Genomic DNA, 16702 nt, shown 5'->3' on the forward strand with positions numbered 1-16702 from the left:
GCATGTAAACGTTTTAATCGAACTATAACATTAATCTGACTATCCACAATAATCTCATTATTTTGTGCATTTAACCATACAGCAACAAACATCCTGAGCCAAGTTGTGGGTTTGAGAAAACATCACGAGCTGTAATACTGAATTCATTGGAAAATATATATGTAGTATATTATTAAAACATAGATAATAATTATTGTATAAAGAATGTTTTCATTGTGTCTGAATTAAGAATAATCAGAGATTGCAGGACTCATGCCAAAGATGTCATGATAATAATGCAGTAAATGTTTTACTCAACAGGCAAGGACATAGCGCATCAGTGTTCCCAGTAAGATAAACACATCATATGATACATCATATTATGACTTTCTAAAGTGGAGAGGTAAGGTCCAAGAACCGCCCCCTCCCTCCGTCTCTCATGTGATTTAATATGATACGAGATACAAAAACATGGGCATGTTGTCAAGCATGTGAGGGCCAGTTGTCAAGCATGGGAGGGCCAGGTATCAGTGACGACAAGAAGTCATACTTTAGTTGTGCAAACCAAAGGGATTACACGTCTGGCAGGTATACAAACAAGCACTGCTGAAATGTCACAATGTCTCAAAATCCCAAAGGATAAAATCCCCCCAACAAAGATTCACATAATTATAAAGAATTATAAAAGCACGAGTACCTTTCTCCACTTTCAAGAATACAGTTGAATATGTCAATGTGAACTACAATGTTAATATATTTGCCACTTAAAAAATGAAATGCAACAATAACTACTTTTATACAATGTTTGGTTTGACCATACAGTGAGTAGTTTCCCCCAGAGTTTTTTTCAGAATGTCTAAAATGCTATAAAGGTTGCAATCTTGAATGTGTATTGGTCAACAATTTACCATATTTGATCCCTAACATCTGGTCCAAGGTCTGTTTTGTTACTTGGGTCCTATACTAAAGGTAAAGGGTTAGACTAGTTTGGGGAGAGCTGATCATAAATCAGTTGTTTGGAGCAGAAAGTACTGTAATCACAGCTTTTGAACCCCATGCAAAATCACCTCGAGTCAATGAGTGTGGGGGCGGTAGGGGTGTTGTCTTCGTCACAGTGATCCGATTGGGCTAAATGCTTCCTCAAAATGGGCTTTGAACTTCACACGATGTACAGAAATAGAAGACACAGCTGGTGGGAGCATGCTAACTGTGGGAGAGCCTCAATTCAAAAATTAAATTAAAGCATGCACATTAAGCTATTTATCTAGCTTATTCACGAGCCCACTTGGGTAGCCAGTGTCAGTAATATCATCAACAGCCCTCGCTAACTGCTCTCATTCAAGAGGAGACTAGATCTAGCTAGCAAGTTAGCAATTCAACTAGCAGATAGCTAACGTTACAGATGCAGCCAACAAACGACAGGTGGAAATTGATAGCTAGCTAAATTATTCGGCTAGCTTGAAGCGTTACAAGATTGTATTGCACCAAGCCAGACCTTTGAATTGGCTAGCCCCTTGTGCTACGAAGAAGAAATACAGGCTCGCTGACCGCTAACTATCTTTTGACTAATTCAAAGACTGAGGGAATGGACTTTACATTGGACTTTGCGGCAGGATGCATAGGAGGTAAGTTAAAAACTATAGCTAGCTAGCAAGCACACCCTTGGATATATTGCTTCTATGATTGCTACGTGGCAGCAACACTGAGTCATGGAAAGGGTTTGCAAAATGCGTTGGGTTGGAAACGTTTTGAATGGATTATTAATGATTCATGGCTAGCAACGTTAGTTAGCTAGCTAATGAAGAAATATGCCTAGTAGTGATGACGCAAGTTTACAAAAAAAGTAGGTTAATGAATGGAAAAATACTGAGTACTGTGAGTGTCTAGTCTATTAGTCTAGAACTTTCTTGTCCCCATTGTTGTTTAAATCCCTATATTAAATGTGTTTAGCTGGCTAAACCTGTTGGTTTCTTAGCTATATAATCTCTTGTTGATAACCTTTTAATGTTCACACACCCAAACAATTACATTCATTTCAATCCAAATAATGTGCTCATAGTTGGTAGTGGTGAAATGGGCAGTCCCTCAAGCACCAATCAAGCTACATACAAATTAAACAAGGTGTATTTCTAGACCTTGGAGGAGTTGTGAAATAGGACCTATCTAGCTAAATGACATTAAAATTCTTCTCCAAAGGAAGTTATTTTCCTGACTTCCTACAAATATTTATATTTGCTTTTAACCCTACCTCCATCTCAAATTATATGAATGTTGTCCGGTTAGCCAGACAGACAGTTATTGATGAATAAACTATAATTGAGCATTATTGTGATACTGTCTCAGCTACTGATAATGTCTTGCAAGTAGGAGTCAGACAAATGTTCAGTAGGGTCATCTTTCAGCATGCACTGTCACTTCACTCACTCAAACACCAAGCCAGAACACATAAAACTGCCCCTTACCTTGGCCTACCCTAATCTGAAACTGCCCTAGGCAGGTTTTGTCCTGTGACGCACACAGGTGGTGTCAGACACAGTATTGCATTTTCCTCTCTCTAGCAATAATGTCAAGGACATGGGTACAGTGAACAACAGCTGATGGCAGTCTAGAGAAGGCTGTTTGTTCTTGTGTGTGATCCACTTGATATTCTAACATGCACCCGCCACTCAGTGTTGCAACCATACCTCAGTGGTTCCAACTTTAATCATGGCTTGGCTCAAAGACTGATAAGCAGTGGACAGCATCTCCATTGTATCTTTACTGTAGAGTTATTCACCACTCTTTCTCTGTTATCTGGTTTTGCAATTAGGGGTTTCTGTTTTTCATGGCTTTAACTTAGTATAGCCTACATTACTTAACAGAAATCAACTGCATCAAACAAGCAAGTGCTGACTAACAGCTCTTTGTCATTTTCAGGTGCTGCCGGTGTTTTGGTTGGGCATCCTTTTGATACCGTAAAGGTGGGTTTATGTTTTCTTGTTGGCAAATGCCTGGCACGTGTGTATTTTTCTTAGAAATCACACTGAAATGTAATTAATATTCAGCTACCGTGGGGTTTATTAAGCCCGTGAATACAAATGACCGAAAGCGTTTGATAATGAAATAGGCTATGAATGCTCTTTTCCAATCAAAACATTTCAAGAACCACATTTTCTCAGCTACTACTTGCAAATAGTAAACTGAACTTTTTTTCCCAGACCACACAAATGTGGGTATTTTGGCTGTTTTCTGACCTAGTGACATCTATGGAAGTATGGATCCCAGTTCCCACTACCAAAACATCTTACTACGAGTCATTATTATGAGATAGTAGGTCATAATTATAAGATATGTTTAGGGGTCTGTATCACATGAATCCAATGTGCACTTTACATCAGGCCCTCCTCAACTTTCAAGGATAACCTTATGTATATCCCATAGTCAATCACACATTGTGTGTGTGGGAGAGTTTGTGGTGATATTGTTCCATATTAATGGATTGGAGCGTTTTGTTGGTGCCTGTTTGATGACATCTGGTTGAATTAAATGCAGTCTATTAAAGGGGCAATCTGGGATTGGTACATCCATTTTTGGACTTTAAAGTTAATATAGAGCGATTGATTCTTGAATGTAACTTAGAAATGCCTCATAAGTAATGGTCTAACCCCATCAGAACCCAAAATATAAGCTTGTTTTACACCATTATTTGTAAGCAATTTAATTGTAAACAATCACTGTATAGTTTCAAAACATGGTTAAAAATATTTATTTTGATCTCATGGATGGTCTGTCTTTGCATCCATATGAGTCCCTGCATCTATGTATTTGAGTGGTAAAAAATTTCTCCTGCCCCATTCCTCAGCTATTTAACAAATAAAGGGGTCGACCTGCAGGACTATTCAATGTCCATGATCCAGACTTGCTATCTCATAATTATGGGGGTTGTTCCACTAATCCGGTGCCTTTTGAGAAGTGTAACTTGGTAAACAAAATATATTTCACCTAATTTTAACATTCTGTCATAAAGAGCACATTCTAAACTTCAAACACTTTTTCCCATCTCAAGATGTTAAATGAAAATGACTATAGTAAGTGCCTATTATGTGCCAAATAAAGTAACCAGGTTGACCATAACAGGGTTGACGATTTCATCTTAAATCAGCCATAAATCCCCTCATGACAGGGGTATATTGGAAGCTTGTTGTATGCAACAGGGAGTGGCAATTGAATGCAAACTTCACAAAACAATTTAATTGCTAAATCATTTCTAGCCTGTCTATGGGTAACAGGGTTAACGTTATGCTTGACCCGCTCAGTTTACCCCCACAAAATGCCCAAAAAGCGTAGAACCAGCTCACCCGCTTTTACACTATGAATTTACTATTTGATGTTCAATGTTTCTTTTGAAAAACATATTTAAAAAGGAATAGTTTTACCATATTAAAACAATAGTTCACATAACAGGGTTGACCTTAAAATGAGGGGCAGATGTAAATAAATCACTAATCGCATGAAATAAATAATCTTCAGAAATAACTGTCAAAGCAACAAAATAACTAGGGCTTTACAATTATGGTGAAACTTGGACATTTTTAGCTTAAGTGGGTTGAAATCTTCCTAGAATTGACACAGGGTTGGATGACGGAGGGACATGTCAAGGCATAGGGCACAAAGTATTTTTAAACATGGACTTTGTTCCATAAGGTAATTTCTAGTAAAGTTATACCAGTCATAGCAATAAAGTTCTAATTATTTAGGCTCAAAATAGCCTCTCATGAAATGTATATTATATATCTGTGGAAACTAGGCATCGGTAGGCTTAATTGTTTAATTATAAAAATGTCAGTACAAGCCTCAAATCGTATTTTCATATATATAGTTAGTCTTCTAAGAGCTATAATTTGCAGACACTGAATCTTCAAATATTTGCACTCATGTGTACTCGCAATAATCCCTAAGCAACAAGTTAAGACACATGTATCAGGATATTTGCACTTTACACCTGTTTGATATTTGACAGAACTCTTTTTTTCCAAGTTGTGTACTCATAATCTTTTTTATTTTGATTACGAAGGAGCCGAGGGAGGGACACAATGTTGGTTTTATCCCTGAACAGGGAGGGCTGTCTTTAACAGCATAAGTGTCACTTTGTTGTAGATGAGGGTGAGGGATAATCAACCTCTGCACGGATGTGTGACCTAGCTAGTAAGTACGGTCAAGGTCTTCTGTTTGTCCCCCGTGTTTTGTTTTGTAAAAAATATTATCCAGACGTACAAGCATAGAATACTTTTTTAAAAAACAATATAATTTCACCACCTCTTATCACCCAAATTGCACCCCACCCAACTCCCATACCTTAGTACACTACATTGCCAATAGTTACTTTTTGGTGTATTGTCCCTTTTCCTTTGTGTTTTGTATGTGTATGGTATTATTAAATGTGGCAGTATTGCCTTCTGTGCTTTTTCACTAACACTGAGGTGTCCATTTTCAGGTACGACTCCAAGTTCAGAGTGTGGACAGACCTCTGTACCGCGGCACGTATCACTGCTTCCAGTCTATCGTACGGCAAGAGTCGGTGAGTACGACCACCACCGTGACCGACTCCAGTTCCTCACAGTACCAAGTCTGTAGAACTCAACTGATGTGGCCCGCGGGCCGGATGTTTGAGACTGCTGTAGTGGGGGAAACACTTTTTTGAAGTGTGTGTGGGTAGTCACCAGTGGTGAAATCCTTTCATATTCAAATTAATCAGTTTCGAGATGGTTGGCTCTGCAATGCCATGAGGCATTGCCATGTGCTCTGTGCAGCGCCAACTACAGTTGTACCATTGGTTAGAACAGGGCTCTACTCAAGTGTCTCTCGTTACAGTCTTGTGCGTCAGCCTAGCAGAGGGCCTATCAGCCAGTCTGGAGGGAGGAGGTTGGGAGAGATATCAGTAGCCAGGGTCAATCGGGGCGTTGTGCCTGCTGCGTGGCTAAATTAAGAGAACCGCCTTGTCACTCAAGCCATTTGGGAGTTACGGCAGGTTTTAATGGGGTAGATTCTGCTGGACTGCTTCAATGTGATTACGAATTCCACAATTAAAACTAGTGTTAAGCTATATCATTATTAAAGGAGTAGAATAGTGGCATATACAGGACATTAGCATTACACCATTGCTTTATGAAGAGTCTGGCCTTGAGAACACCATGTATTGTAGTGAAAGTGTGATTTGTCTTGCTTAAATAAATCATATTTAATATGCCATGTAGCAGATACTTTTATCCAAAACGACTTACTTTGTTCCAAGTTATTCAGCTTCATTAAACTTCAATACCCTATTATTCCTTCCTTGCTCTGCTGTGTGTTCACAGATGACAGGGCTGTATAAAGGCATCGGCTCCCCCATGATGGGCCTGACCTTCATCAACGCCATCGTGTTCGGTGTCCAGGGCAACGCCATGCGCAGGCTGGGCCACGACACTCCGCTCAACCAGTTCCTGGCTGGGGCGTCGGCGGGCGCGTTGCAGAGCATCATTTGCTGCCCTATGGAGCTGGCCAAGACACGCATGCAGCTGCAGGGCTTGGGCGAGAGGAAGTCCAAGCAGAAGCTGTACAAGAACTCGCTGGACTGCCTGGTGCGCATCTACCGGAAGGAGGGCTTCCGCGGAATCAACCGGGGAATGGTGACCACGCTGGTCCGTGAGACGCCAGGCTTCGGGATCTACTTCTTGACCTACGACGTCCTGACGCGGCACTTGGGCTGCGAGCCCGACGACCCCTACATGATCCTTAAGTTACTGTTCGCCGGCGGCATGTCGGGCATCGCCTCGTGGATCTCCACCTACCCCGTGGACGTCATAAAATCCCGGCTCCAGGCGGACGGCGTGGGTGGCTACAACAAGTACAACGGCATCGCAGACTGCGTGCGTCAGAGCATGAAGCGGGAGGGCTGGCGGGTGTTCACGCGCGGCCTCACATCCACACTGCTTCGGGCATTTCCAGTCAACGCCACAACCTTTGCCACCGTGACTCTGTTCCTCATGTACATGCGGAACGAAGAGGGCGGCATCACAGACTGCGAGCCCCTACCCGTCCACTCCTCACTCACTGCGAGCCCACAGCAGGCCCAGCCCTCAAGCCTGTGAACTGGGGAATATTGTGCTTCTGCTCTGGTAACCCTTACTGGAGTGGAGGTGGTCCCACAGTGCACCAGTTAAGCTGCTGAGACCTGAGTGACTTGACCACTCGACTAAGGATATTTTTATACGATGTATTTTAAGATGGAAAACTTCCCTTGTAAATATTTACGTGTCCCTTTTTGACCCTTGGTTTTGTACAGAGCAGCCTTTTTTTATTCAATTGTTTAGAGTTTTGGTGAATTAATTTGTCACTGGGGGAAGAAAGCAATCACACTGAAAAAGCACTAAGATTACTGAACTGGTCATCCTGGTTACAGACAAAACACCCTTATACATGTATGAATGCACAGCTGAGTATATTTATATGCAGGGTTGGAGTAACGGATTACATGTCATCTGTTACATGTAACGGAATATAAAAATAAACTATTCTGTTACCAGCTAAATTATTGTAATCAGATTTGATACTTTTTTAAAAACTAGATTACTTTTGAATTCAGAAAGGATGTTTGGGGGGAAAACGTCAGACTCCTTTCCATTTTCTCAATGACATTCAAATCAGCATTGAAAAAAGGCACAAGTTTAAAGGGATACTTTGAGATTTTGGCAATGAGGCCCTTTATCTATTAGTCCGATGAACTCGTGGATACCATTTATGTCTGTGTCCAGTATGAAGGAAGTTGAAGGTAGTTTCACGAGCCAATGACTGGAAGTCTATGGGGATCTGCAAGCAGAAGCGTATAGACTTCCAGTCATTAAAATGCAATATCCATTTTATGGCCAGCTATGTAAACCCTTAACATTGATTTATCCTGCAATAGATGTCATTCAATTGGTAATATTCATTTTAGTCTTCTTCTAAAGCATCTTAAGGGAAATGTAATCTAAAAGGAAAGTGAGTAATCCAAAAGTTACGTTACTGATTTAGAATTTGACGGTTAACTAGTAACCAACGGATTACATTTAGAAAGTAACCTACCCAACCCTGCTTATATGTATGTACATATGCCGTACTGTATAGAAAAGTGAAGCTTTCCGATGAAAAGACTCATTACTGTGGAGTCCAAGGGATTCCAAACTATGTCCTCCAAATTAAGGGTCCGTTCACATTGCTTGTAGGGAAAAAACTATGCTAGAAAGGAAGCCATTTCATTGGTTCTAATCAATGATTCTGCTGGCTAGGACCAATGAAATGACTTCCTTGCGTAGATTTTTACGGCGAGCAGTGTGAAGGGACCCTTAGGCCCACGAGTGAAGATTATTTCGAGTAACCTTTTTATCTACCCTGTTGGAATGCCAGTCGACTTTAGTTGGGTGTGACGTCTGCACTAGCTGGTTCCTGATTACACAACTCTTAGTGTTAAAGTTAGGATTATCAAGAAGAACGATCATGGGCATCAAGTCCAATCATGTCTCAGACCTTGTAAAGGTGGCACCTTATTGCTTATTATTTTACTGAAACACTCGGAATTAACAAATATGCTGAAATTATTGCAGTGTTAATAGCATGAAATGGTATGACCATATTGCACAGCGAAATGAGTGAATAGTTTTTTACAGTAGCATTATACTTAATTTGAGGCAGCACAGTCCCTAGCAAATGTAGCGAATGAAATTAACAACCTGATTGTTACATTTTGGGCAAAAGTGGTTATACAAACTTGATATTGAGTTATGTACATGTCATGATTTATGAGAAACGATCCTACAAGTATGATATATGTAAACAAATCTCTTAAGGATATTGCATCCTTTCACTGGAGAGGTTCAACCCTACCTTTTGAATTGCAACTGCATGTGGTTCACAACTAATTACTAGTTTCTATGCTGGATGACACTTCTTGTATAGAGTAACGTACTGAATGATGTATTTATACTGTGAATTTGGGTCAGTGCTTTCTCTCGTCCTGTTTCTTTTACGGCCCGATTTAAGTGTGACGTAGACACTCAAGGGCAACTCAACTATATGGAATGCTGCTTCCTTTGTCGTAGTGTTACGGAAAACCATCTGCATCTTCCCAAAGGAAACTTGGTTGGACTGGACATGTCCAATCAGAGCTAGAGTCCAGAAGGGCTCAAGTGCTTGAAAAGGGCAAGTAACTTTTAATTTGTACGTGTAATGTTTGTTCTTTATAGGTCGTCATGTCTTGCAACCAAAGCAATATGTGGAAAAAGAAATGGCTGAATAAAACTATCTAATAGGAGTCTTTTTTGTCACGTCTTTTCAAGACAAGAATGTAACATGTCTGCCAAAGGCCGGGATTCAATCCGATCGTGCTTTGTCGGCTATGCACCATTTCAGATTGAGCCGAGATATGTTGCAACACGTTTACATTGAACGTGGTCTGTGCGAACGTCGGAACATGGCCTTTTAAAAAGGTTCATTGCCAACGACACCAGATCGGAAAAAATCCTGGCCTAAGCCTTAGCACTCACTTAAAGTATATCTTGTTGATCAGTGCATATCAGTATCCATCTAGAATAGGTGTAACTCAAACTGAAGGGAACAGGCAGACATTGCTTTTGAAGGCAAAACCTAGGTCCAAGAATGTGTATCTTTATTCTAGGGCAAAACAAGGAAATTATCTGAAATGCTCTGATAATGCTGGTTTGGTTTTGAGTCCTGTTGATGGCAACAAACCCCTATCTCCACTAAGATACCCTACATCAGCGTTTCCCAAATTAGGGGATTTGAAAATGGGGTCACGAGAGAAACTTTAAAAAAATTGCCACTAGATGCGGTTGTAATAAACAGCGGTTTCTGTTTTCCTACAAATGTGGTGCCATCTTTTGAATGGTTTAAGCAACAAAATGACCCCATCACTGAAAGGAACACGTACAGTGCCTTCAGAAAGTGTTCTCACCCCTGGACTTTTTCCACATTTTGTTACAGCCTGAATTTACATTAGACATTTAGCAGACGCTCTTATCCAGAGCGACTTAAAAGGAGCAATTCGGATGAAGTACCTTGCTCAAGGGCATATCGGCCGATTTTTCACCTAGTCGCCATGGTGATTCGAACCAGCGACCTTTCGGTTACTGATCCAACACTCTTAACCGCTAGGCTACCTGCTGCCCTTAAATTGATTAAATTGTGTATTTTTGCCACACAATACCCCATAATGTCAAAGTGGAATTATGTTTTTAGATTTTTTTCAAAATAATTAAAAACTGAAATGTCTTGAGTGAAGTATTCAAACCCTTATGGCAAGCCTAAATAAGTTCAGGAGTAAAAATATGCTTAACAAGTCAAATAAGTTGCATGGAATCGCTGTGTGCAATAATAGTTTAACATAATTTTTGAATGACAACCCCATCTCTGTACCTCAAGCATACAATTATATGTAAGGTCCCTCAGTTGAGCAGTGAATTCCATACATAGATTCAACCAAAAAGACCAGAGAGGTTTTCCAAAGCCTCACAAAGAAGGGCACCTATTGGTAGATGGATATATATATATTTTTAAAGCAAACATTGAATATCCCTTTGAGCATGGTGAAGTTATTAATTACACTTTGGATGGTGTATCAATACACCCAGTCACTACAAAGATACATGCGCCCTTCCTAACTCAGTTGCCGGAGAGGAAGGAAGCCGCTCAAGGATTTCACCATGAGGCCAATGGTGACTTTAAAACAGTTAGAGTTTAATGGCTGTGATAGGAGATAACTGAGGATGGATCAACAACATTGTAGATACTCCACAATACTAACCTAATTGACAGAGTGAAAAGGAAGCCTGTACATAATAAATATATTCCAAAACATGCATGCTGTTTGCAACAAGGCACTAAAGTAATACTGCAAATAATGTGGCAAAGCAATTCACTTTTTGTCCTGAATACAAGGTGTTATGTTTGTGGCAAATCCAATACGACACATTACTGAGTAACACTCTCCATATTTTCAAGCATAGTGGTGGCTGCATCATGCTATGGGTATGCTTGTAATCGTTAAGGACTGGGGAGTTTTTCAGGATAAAAAATTAATGGAATGGAGGTAAGTACGGGCAACATCTTAGAGGAAAACCTGGTTCAGTTTGCTTTCCACCAGACAAAAAAAACCGCCCTTGCCAATGACAAGCCTACACACATTGTGGAGCAACTACAATGTTGTTGATCCATCCTAAGTTATCTCCTTTCACAGCCTTTAAACTCTAACTGTTTTAAAATCCCCATTGGCCTCATGGTGAAATCCCTAAGCGGTTTCCTTCCTGTCCGGCAGCTGAGTTAGGAAGGGCGCATGTATCTTTGTAGTGACTGGGTGTATTGATACACCATCCAAAGTGTAATTAATAACTGCACCATGTTCAAAGGGATATTCAACGTCAGCTTTTCTGTTGTTGTCGCCATCTACCAAATCGGTGCCCTTCTTTGCAAACTATTGGAAAACCTCCTTGGTCTGCGCTTGAAATTCACTGCTCATCTAAGGGACTTTACAGATAATCGTACCCCCAGAGCTGGGGTACTCATTTAAAAATAATGTTAAACACTATTATTGCACACAGAGAGTCCCTGCAACTTATTATGTGACTTGTTAAGCACATTTTTACTCCAGAACATTTTGAGGCTTGCCATAACAAAATGGTTGAATACTTATTGACTCAAGACATTTCAGCTTTCATTTTCTATTAATTTGTAAACATCTAAAGAAAAACATAATTCCACTTTGACATTATGGGGTAATGTGTGTAGATCAATGACACAACATCTCAATTTAATCCATTTTAAATTCACACAAAATGTGGAAAAAGTCAAGGGGTGTGAATACTTTCTGAAGGCACTGTATCTCACACCATAGTGCATGTTCGTCCCAGAGTGTCAAATGTTTTTATGTGGGAACTCTATTATAAAGACTGGAAAGACCAATGACGTGTCCCACTCAGTCGTTATGTCTTCTGTATGTAATGAAAGGGTGACCCCTTGTGGTTCAGGCAGACTAGCCTTGCTTGCCAGACTCCGCTATGAGAAGAGACTACAGACAGACATGTTGAAATCACTGATATCTGTTACAGTCAAATATTCAGAATACAACCAACTATTAATGTTGGATAAAGAGGAATGTATGAATCTAACACTAAGAAAGGTATGTGCATACACTTAATTTTGTATTCTTGGGGGATAATATCTGTCAATGTGTTTTGACTGAATCGGATTACCTTAAACTAATAATAAACAAATACCTCTGATTTCATTGTGAATTTGATTTTGAATAAAGCAACTCAGAGTTACAGAAAAATACTGAATTTTTATTCCTGCAATCAAAACCATATATATTTGATCTCTTAACAAAATATGAACACAGAAATATTACTCCATTATTTGAACAGAAATTGTAATAACTTAAATAATTTGTTCAACAAAACAGAAATGCACTGACACATTTTACATAGGAGGGAGCGAGTACTTACAACTTGCATTCATCATACCATACATTCACCTTAGTGTCCGTTATCGAGTCAAGTCTTATTTCAATGTGCAAGAAATGTTTACAGTAAGGCTGGGCATTGTTCGTTTTGTAAATGGGGAACGAAGATGAGTGTTTCTTATTGGACAAGTCCAGGTAGTCCCTCCCTTATTCAGTATGTTTTATTCCATTTGGTGACTAATGAACACAATTCAAGGCCATGATGCCATTATAGGTACTGTTTGAGAGCAAGATTGGAAATTGTCCTTGAGGCACAGATCTAGGATCAGCCAACTCCCCTGAAATCCTAACCAGTAACCATTAGGGAGGAAATGGGCCAAACTGACCTTAGATCAGTGTCAATGGGGATTTAAGCAGTGATGGCTGGCTAAAGGCCGTTCTTCGGTGTGTTGGTAGTCATCAGGGTGGTGTCACAGGAGTAGCGTAGGCAGCGGTAGATCTCCTCGGCTCTGGGGCGGCTCACACACGCCCCCTTCTGTAGAGCCTCAATAGAGCTACAAGTAGAGGAGAGAGAGAGTGTTAATGCTACTGTAGCTAATTATTGTATTCTCTACTATCTACACTAAAGCCAAAAGTATGGGGACACCTGCTTGTCGAACATCTCATTCCAAAATCATGGGCATTAATATGGAGTTGGTCCCCCCTTTGCTGCTATAACAGCCTCCACTCTTCTGGAGAGGCTTTCCACTAGATGTTGGAATATTGCTGCGGGGACTTGCTTCCATTCAGCCACAAGAGCATTAGTGAAGTCGGGCACTGATGTTGGGTGATTCAATCCAGAATCGGCTTCCTATTTCGCAACAAAGCCTCCTTCACTCATGCTGCCAAGCATGCCCTCGTAAAACTGACTATCCTACCGATCCTTGACTTCGGCGATGTCATTTACAAAATAGCCTCCAACACTCAAATTGGATGTAGTCTATCACAGTGCCATCCGTTTTGTCTCCAAAGCCCCATACACTACCCACCACTGTGACCTGTACGCTCTTGTTGGCTGGTCCTCATTACATGTTCGTCGTCAAACCCACTGGCTCCAGGCCATCTATAAATCACTGCTAGGCAAATCCCCGCCTTATCTTAGCTCATTGGTCACAATAGCAACACCCACCCGTAGTATGCGCTCCACCAGGTATATCTCACTGGTCATCCCCAAAGCCAACACCTCCTTTGGCCGCCATTCCTTCCAGTTCTCTGCTGCCAATGACTGGAACGAATTGCAAAAATCTCTGAAGCTGGAGACTCTTATCTCCCTCACTAACTTTAAGCATCAGTTTTCAGAGCACCTTACCGATCACTGCACCTGTACACAGCCCATCTGAAATTAGCCCACCCAACTACCTCATCCCTATATTGTTATTTATTTTGCTCATTTGCACCCCAGTATCTCTATTTGCACATAATCTCTTGCACATCTATCATTCCAGTGTTAATACTAATTGTAATTATTTTGCACTATAGCCTATTTATTGCCTTACCTCCATAACTTGCTACATTTGCACACACTGTATATATATTTTCTGTTGTATTTTTGACTTTATGTTTTGTTTTACCCCATATGTAACTCTGTGTTGTTGTTTTTATCGCACTGCTTTGCTTTATCTTGGCCAGGTCGCAGTTGTAAATGAGAACTTGTTCTCAACTGGCTTACCTGGTTAAATAAAGGTGAAATAAATAAAATAAAAATTAGGCTTGGCTTGCAGTCGGTGTTCCAATTCATCCCAAAGGTGTTAGATGGGGTTAAGGTCAGAGCTCAGTGCAGGCCAGTCAAGTTCTTCCACACCAATCTCGACAAACCATTTCTGTATGGACCTTGCTTTGTGAACGGGGGCATTGTCATGCTGAAACAGGAAGGGGCCTTCCCCAAACTGTTGCCACATGATTGGAAGCACAGAATTGTCTAGAATGTAATTGTATGCTGTAGCGTTAAGATTTCCCTTCACTGGAACTAAGGGGCCTAGCCCGAACCATGAAAAACAGCCCCAGACCATTATTCCTCCAACAAACTTTACAGTTGGCACTATGCATTGGGGCAGGTAACGTTCTCCTGGCATCCGCCAAACCCAGATTCGTCCATCAGACAGCCAGATGGTGAAGCGTGATTAATCACTCCAGAGAACGCATTTCCACTGCTCCAGAGTCCAATGGCGGCGAGCTTTACACCACTCCAGCCGACGCTTGGCATTGCGCATGGTGATCTTAGGCTTGTGTGCGGCTGTTCGGCCATGGAAACCCATTTCATGAAGCTCCTGACGAACAGTTATTGTGCTGACGTTGCTGCCAGAGACAGTTTGGAACTCGGTAGTGAGTGTTGCAACCGAGGACAGAGGATTTTTACGCGCCACGTTCTTCAGCAATCGGTGGTCCCATTCTGTGAGCTTGTGTGGCCTACCACTTCGCGGCTGAGCCGTTGTTGCTCCTAGATGTTTCCACTTCACAATAACAGCACTTACAGTTGACCGGGGCATCTCTAGCAGGGAAGAAATTTGACTTACTGACTTGTTGGAAAGGTGCCACGTTGAAAGTCACTGAGCTCTTCAGTACGGGCCATTCTACTGCCAATGTTTGTCTATGGCGATTGCTTGGCTGTGTGCTCGATTTTATACACCTGTCAGCAACGGATGTGGCTGAAATAGCTGAATCGACAAATTTGAAGGGGTGTCCACATACTTTTGGTGTATCTAATGATGGTATCAAATATTGCTCATACATTGTTATTAAAGATTCTGCAGCACATTAAAGAGACATTTCACAATTGTTCAACTTCATATTCACAATCTCCAATGTGTGACATCGGGATAAACATTTAAAAATGGTTTAAATAAAAAATAAAAATGATTTTTATGCAGTTCCACATGTGTACTTCGAGGAGTATATGCAAATTGGCCCATAACTCCACCTATACAACAACATAGGCCTAGGACTATACATCCTTTAAGCAGGGTTCATACAGACATATGCAAGTCAAGGACCTCAATGTTATACAATTATAGAACCCCCCCTCAAAAAAGCATGCAAAACGTGTAAAGAAAATGTTAAAAAGTAGGTCATTAACACTTTTAGAATACTGCATGTTTTAGGCCTTGTCCATGCATTGATATTCAAATTATTAGTACATTATAAAATATGTGAGAATAATGTGGACTTGCCTGGATGCATACTTGGCAATTTTTCTGTAGCCTTTGTGGCCGACGCAGGGACACATAATAAAACCATGAATAGCAGTAGCATTAATCTCACCATTAGAATCTCACCATCCCTGTTTTTATAATGAGAAAGCGAACAAAAAACAGGTTCCTTTTGTAATGGAAGGATTTGTATGGCAAGCCAAGTTGAAGCCAGCATTAGATGTTGTCCTCTTAAGTGATAATGCCCGAGAAGCCGGTGTTTGGAGGATATATTGGCACGGTGTTGTTAGGCCCGAGACGAAGTCGAGGCTTCGAGGGCATTATCACTTTTATACAACGGGTTACCAACATATTCAAACAATGATTGACATATTTTCATTAAAAACGTTATTTTGATGAATTTATTCATACTATTTCATCCTTCCACAAGATATAGTCCCGACACAAATCTAGGGTCGCTCCCCAAGCCGGCTGGTCGTTCGTTCTATCGGTTTGCTCGCCAATGACGCGACCCAGTCGTTCAATCTTTACAGTCACGTCAAAAAGTGCAGCCAGAATAACAGCAAAGTAGCTGCATTTGTTTAATCTGTTTTCTAGTGACATATATTTGGGTACATCCATAACAATGAGCTAATGAGGCGCGATTTCGCATGTGCTCACTCGTCAGGACACTGTTGTTCAGAGGAGCTAGCCAACACCACAGCTAACACAATCACTTCAAACTGAAGCTAGAAAGACTGCAAACTAGCTGCACTTCGTTTAGTTTGAAATTTTTTTGTATATACAGTATATCCATAAAAATGATGCCAGCTGATTCATGATTTCGACTGGCTGAGAAACGCTGCCTGCCTTTCTGACATGTCCATTACTATGGGACAGCTGGAGATCGAATTTGAATATTGAAACAATGTTGCAAATGTCGGAGAGACAGACAGCAAGGTTTATACAAATCTCCGCTGTTGAAAACTAAATGTTAGTCTAAAAGAAATGTGAGATAATGTCTAGATGCATTTTATAGTGGAGATCAAGTTTATAAATTGCCAGGCTGGGCTGATGAGACAGTGGATTG

General features: G+C 40.7%; 2 protein-coding genes across 6 annotated transcripts in view; one reads left to right on the plus strand and one right to left on the minus strand.

Moving 5' to 3' along the window:
* Window positions 1–1124: 1124 nt before the first annotated feature.
* Window positions 1125–7528, plus strand: LOC121545140 (mitochondrial basic amino acids transporter-like). 2 transcript variants are annotated; one of them, XM_041855567.2, is made up of 4 exons: window positions 1125–1604; window positions 2896–2939; window positions 5453–5536; window positions 6315–7528. In XM_041855567.2, exons 1-4 carry the CDS (start codon window positions 1565–1567, stop codon window positions 7086–7088), a joined length of 942 nt encoding a protein of 313 aa, XP_041711501.1. In that variant the 5' UTR covers window positions 1125–1564; the 3' UTR covers window positions 7089–7528. The 2 variants fall into 2 exon arrangements, with proteins under 2 accessions (XP_041711501.1, XP_041711502.1); XM_041855568.2 differs by lacking the exons at window positions 1125–1604; window positions 2896–2939 and adding an exon at window positions 2995–5163.
* A 4799-nt stretch (window positions 7529–12327) lies between these two features.
* Window positions 12328–16702, minus strand: part of fancm (FA complementation group M) — a 95711-nt gene continuing 91336 nt past the window's right edge. For all 4 annotated transcript variants that reach the window (XM_041855561.2, XM_041855560.2, XM_041855559.2 and 1 more), the window contains exon 23: window positions 12328–13002. In XM_041855561.2, the coding sequence (XP_041711495.2) occupies window positions 12876–13002 (127 nt within the window). In that variant the 3' untranslated portion in view covers window positions 12328–12875. The remainder of the gene's footprint in view (window positions 13003–16702) is intronic.

This window comes from Coregonus clupeaformis, chromosome 29, assembly GCF_020615455.1.
Source record: "Coregonus clupeaformis isolate EN_2021a chromosome 29, ASM2061545v1, whole genome shotgun sequence".
Classification (NCBI taxonomy): domain Eukaryota; kingdom Metazoa; phylum Chordata; class Actinopteri; order Salmoniformes; family Salmonidae; genus Coregonus; species Coregonus clupeaformis.

What these genes read in the sequence shown, in the direction of transcription:
- LOC121545140 (XM_041855567.2), top strand. Translation starts at nt 1,565, where the DNA reads ATGGACTTTACATTGGACTTTGCGGCAGGATGCATAGGAG. An exon ending in ATCCTTTTGATACCGTAAAG is followed by an intron (nt 2,940 to 5,452) that starts GTGGGTTTATGT and finishes GTCCATTTTCAG; the next exon opens with GTACGACTCCAAGTTCAGAG. An exon ending in CTATCGTACGGCAAGAGTCG is followed by an intron (nt 5,537 to 6,314) that starts GTGAGTACGACC and finishes GTGTGTTCACAG; the next exon opens with ATGACAGGGCTGTATAAAGG.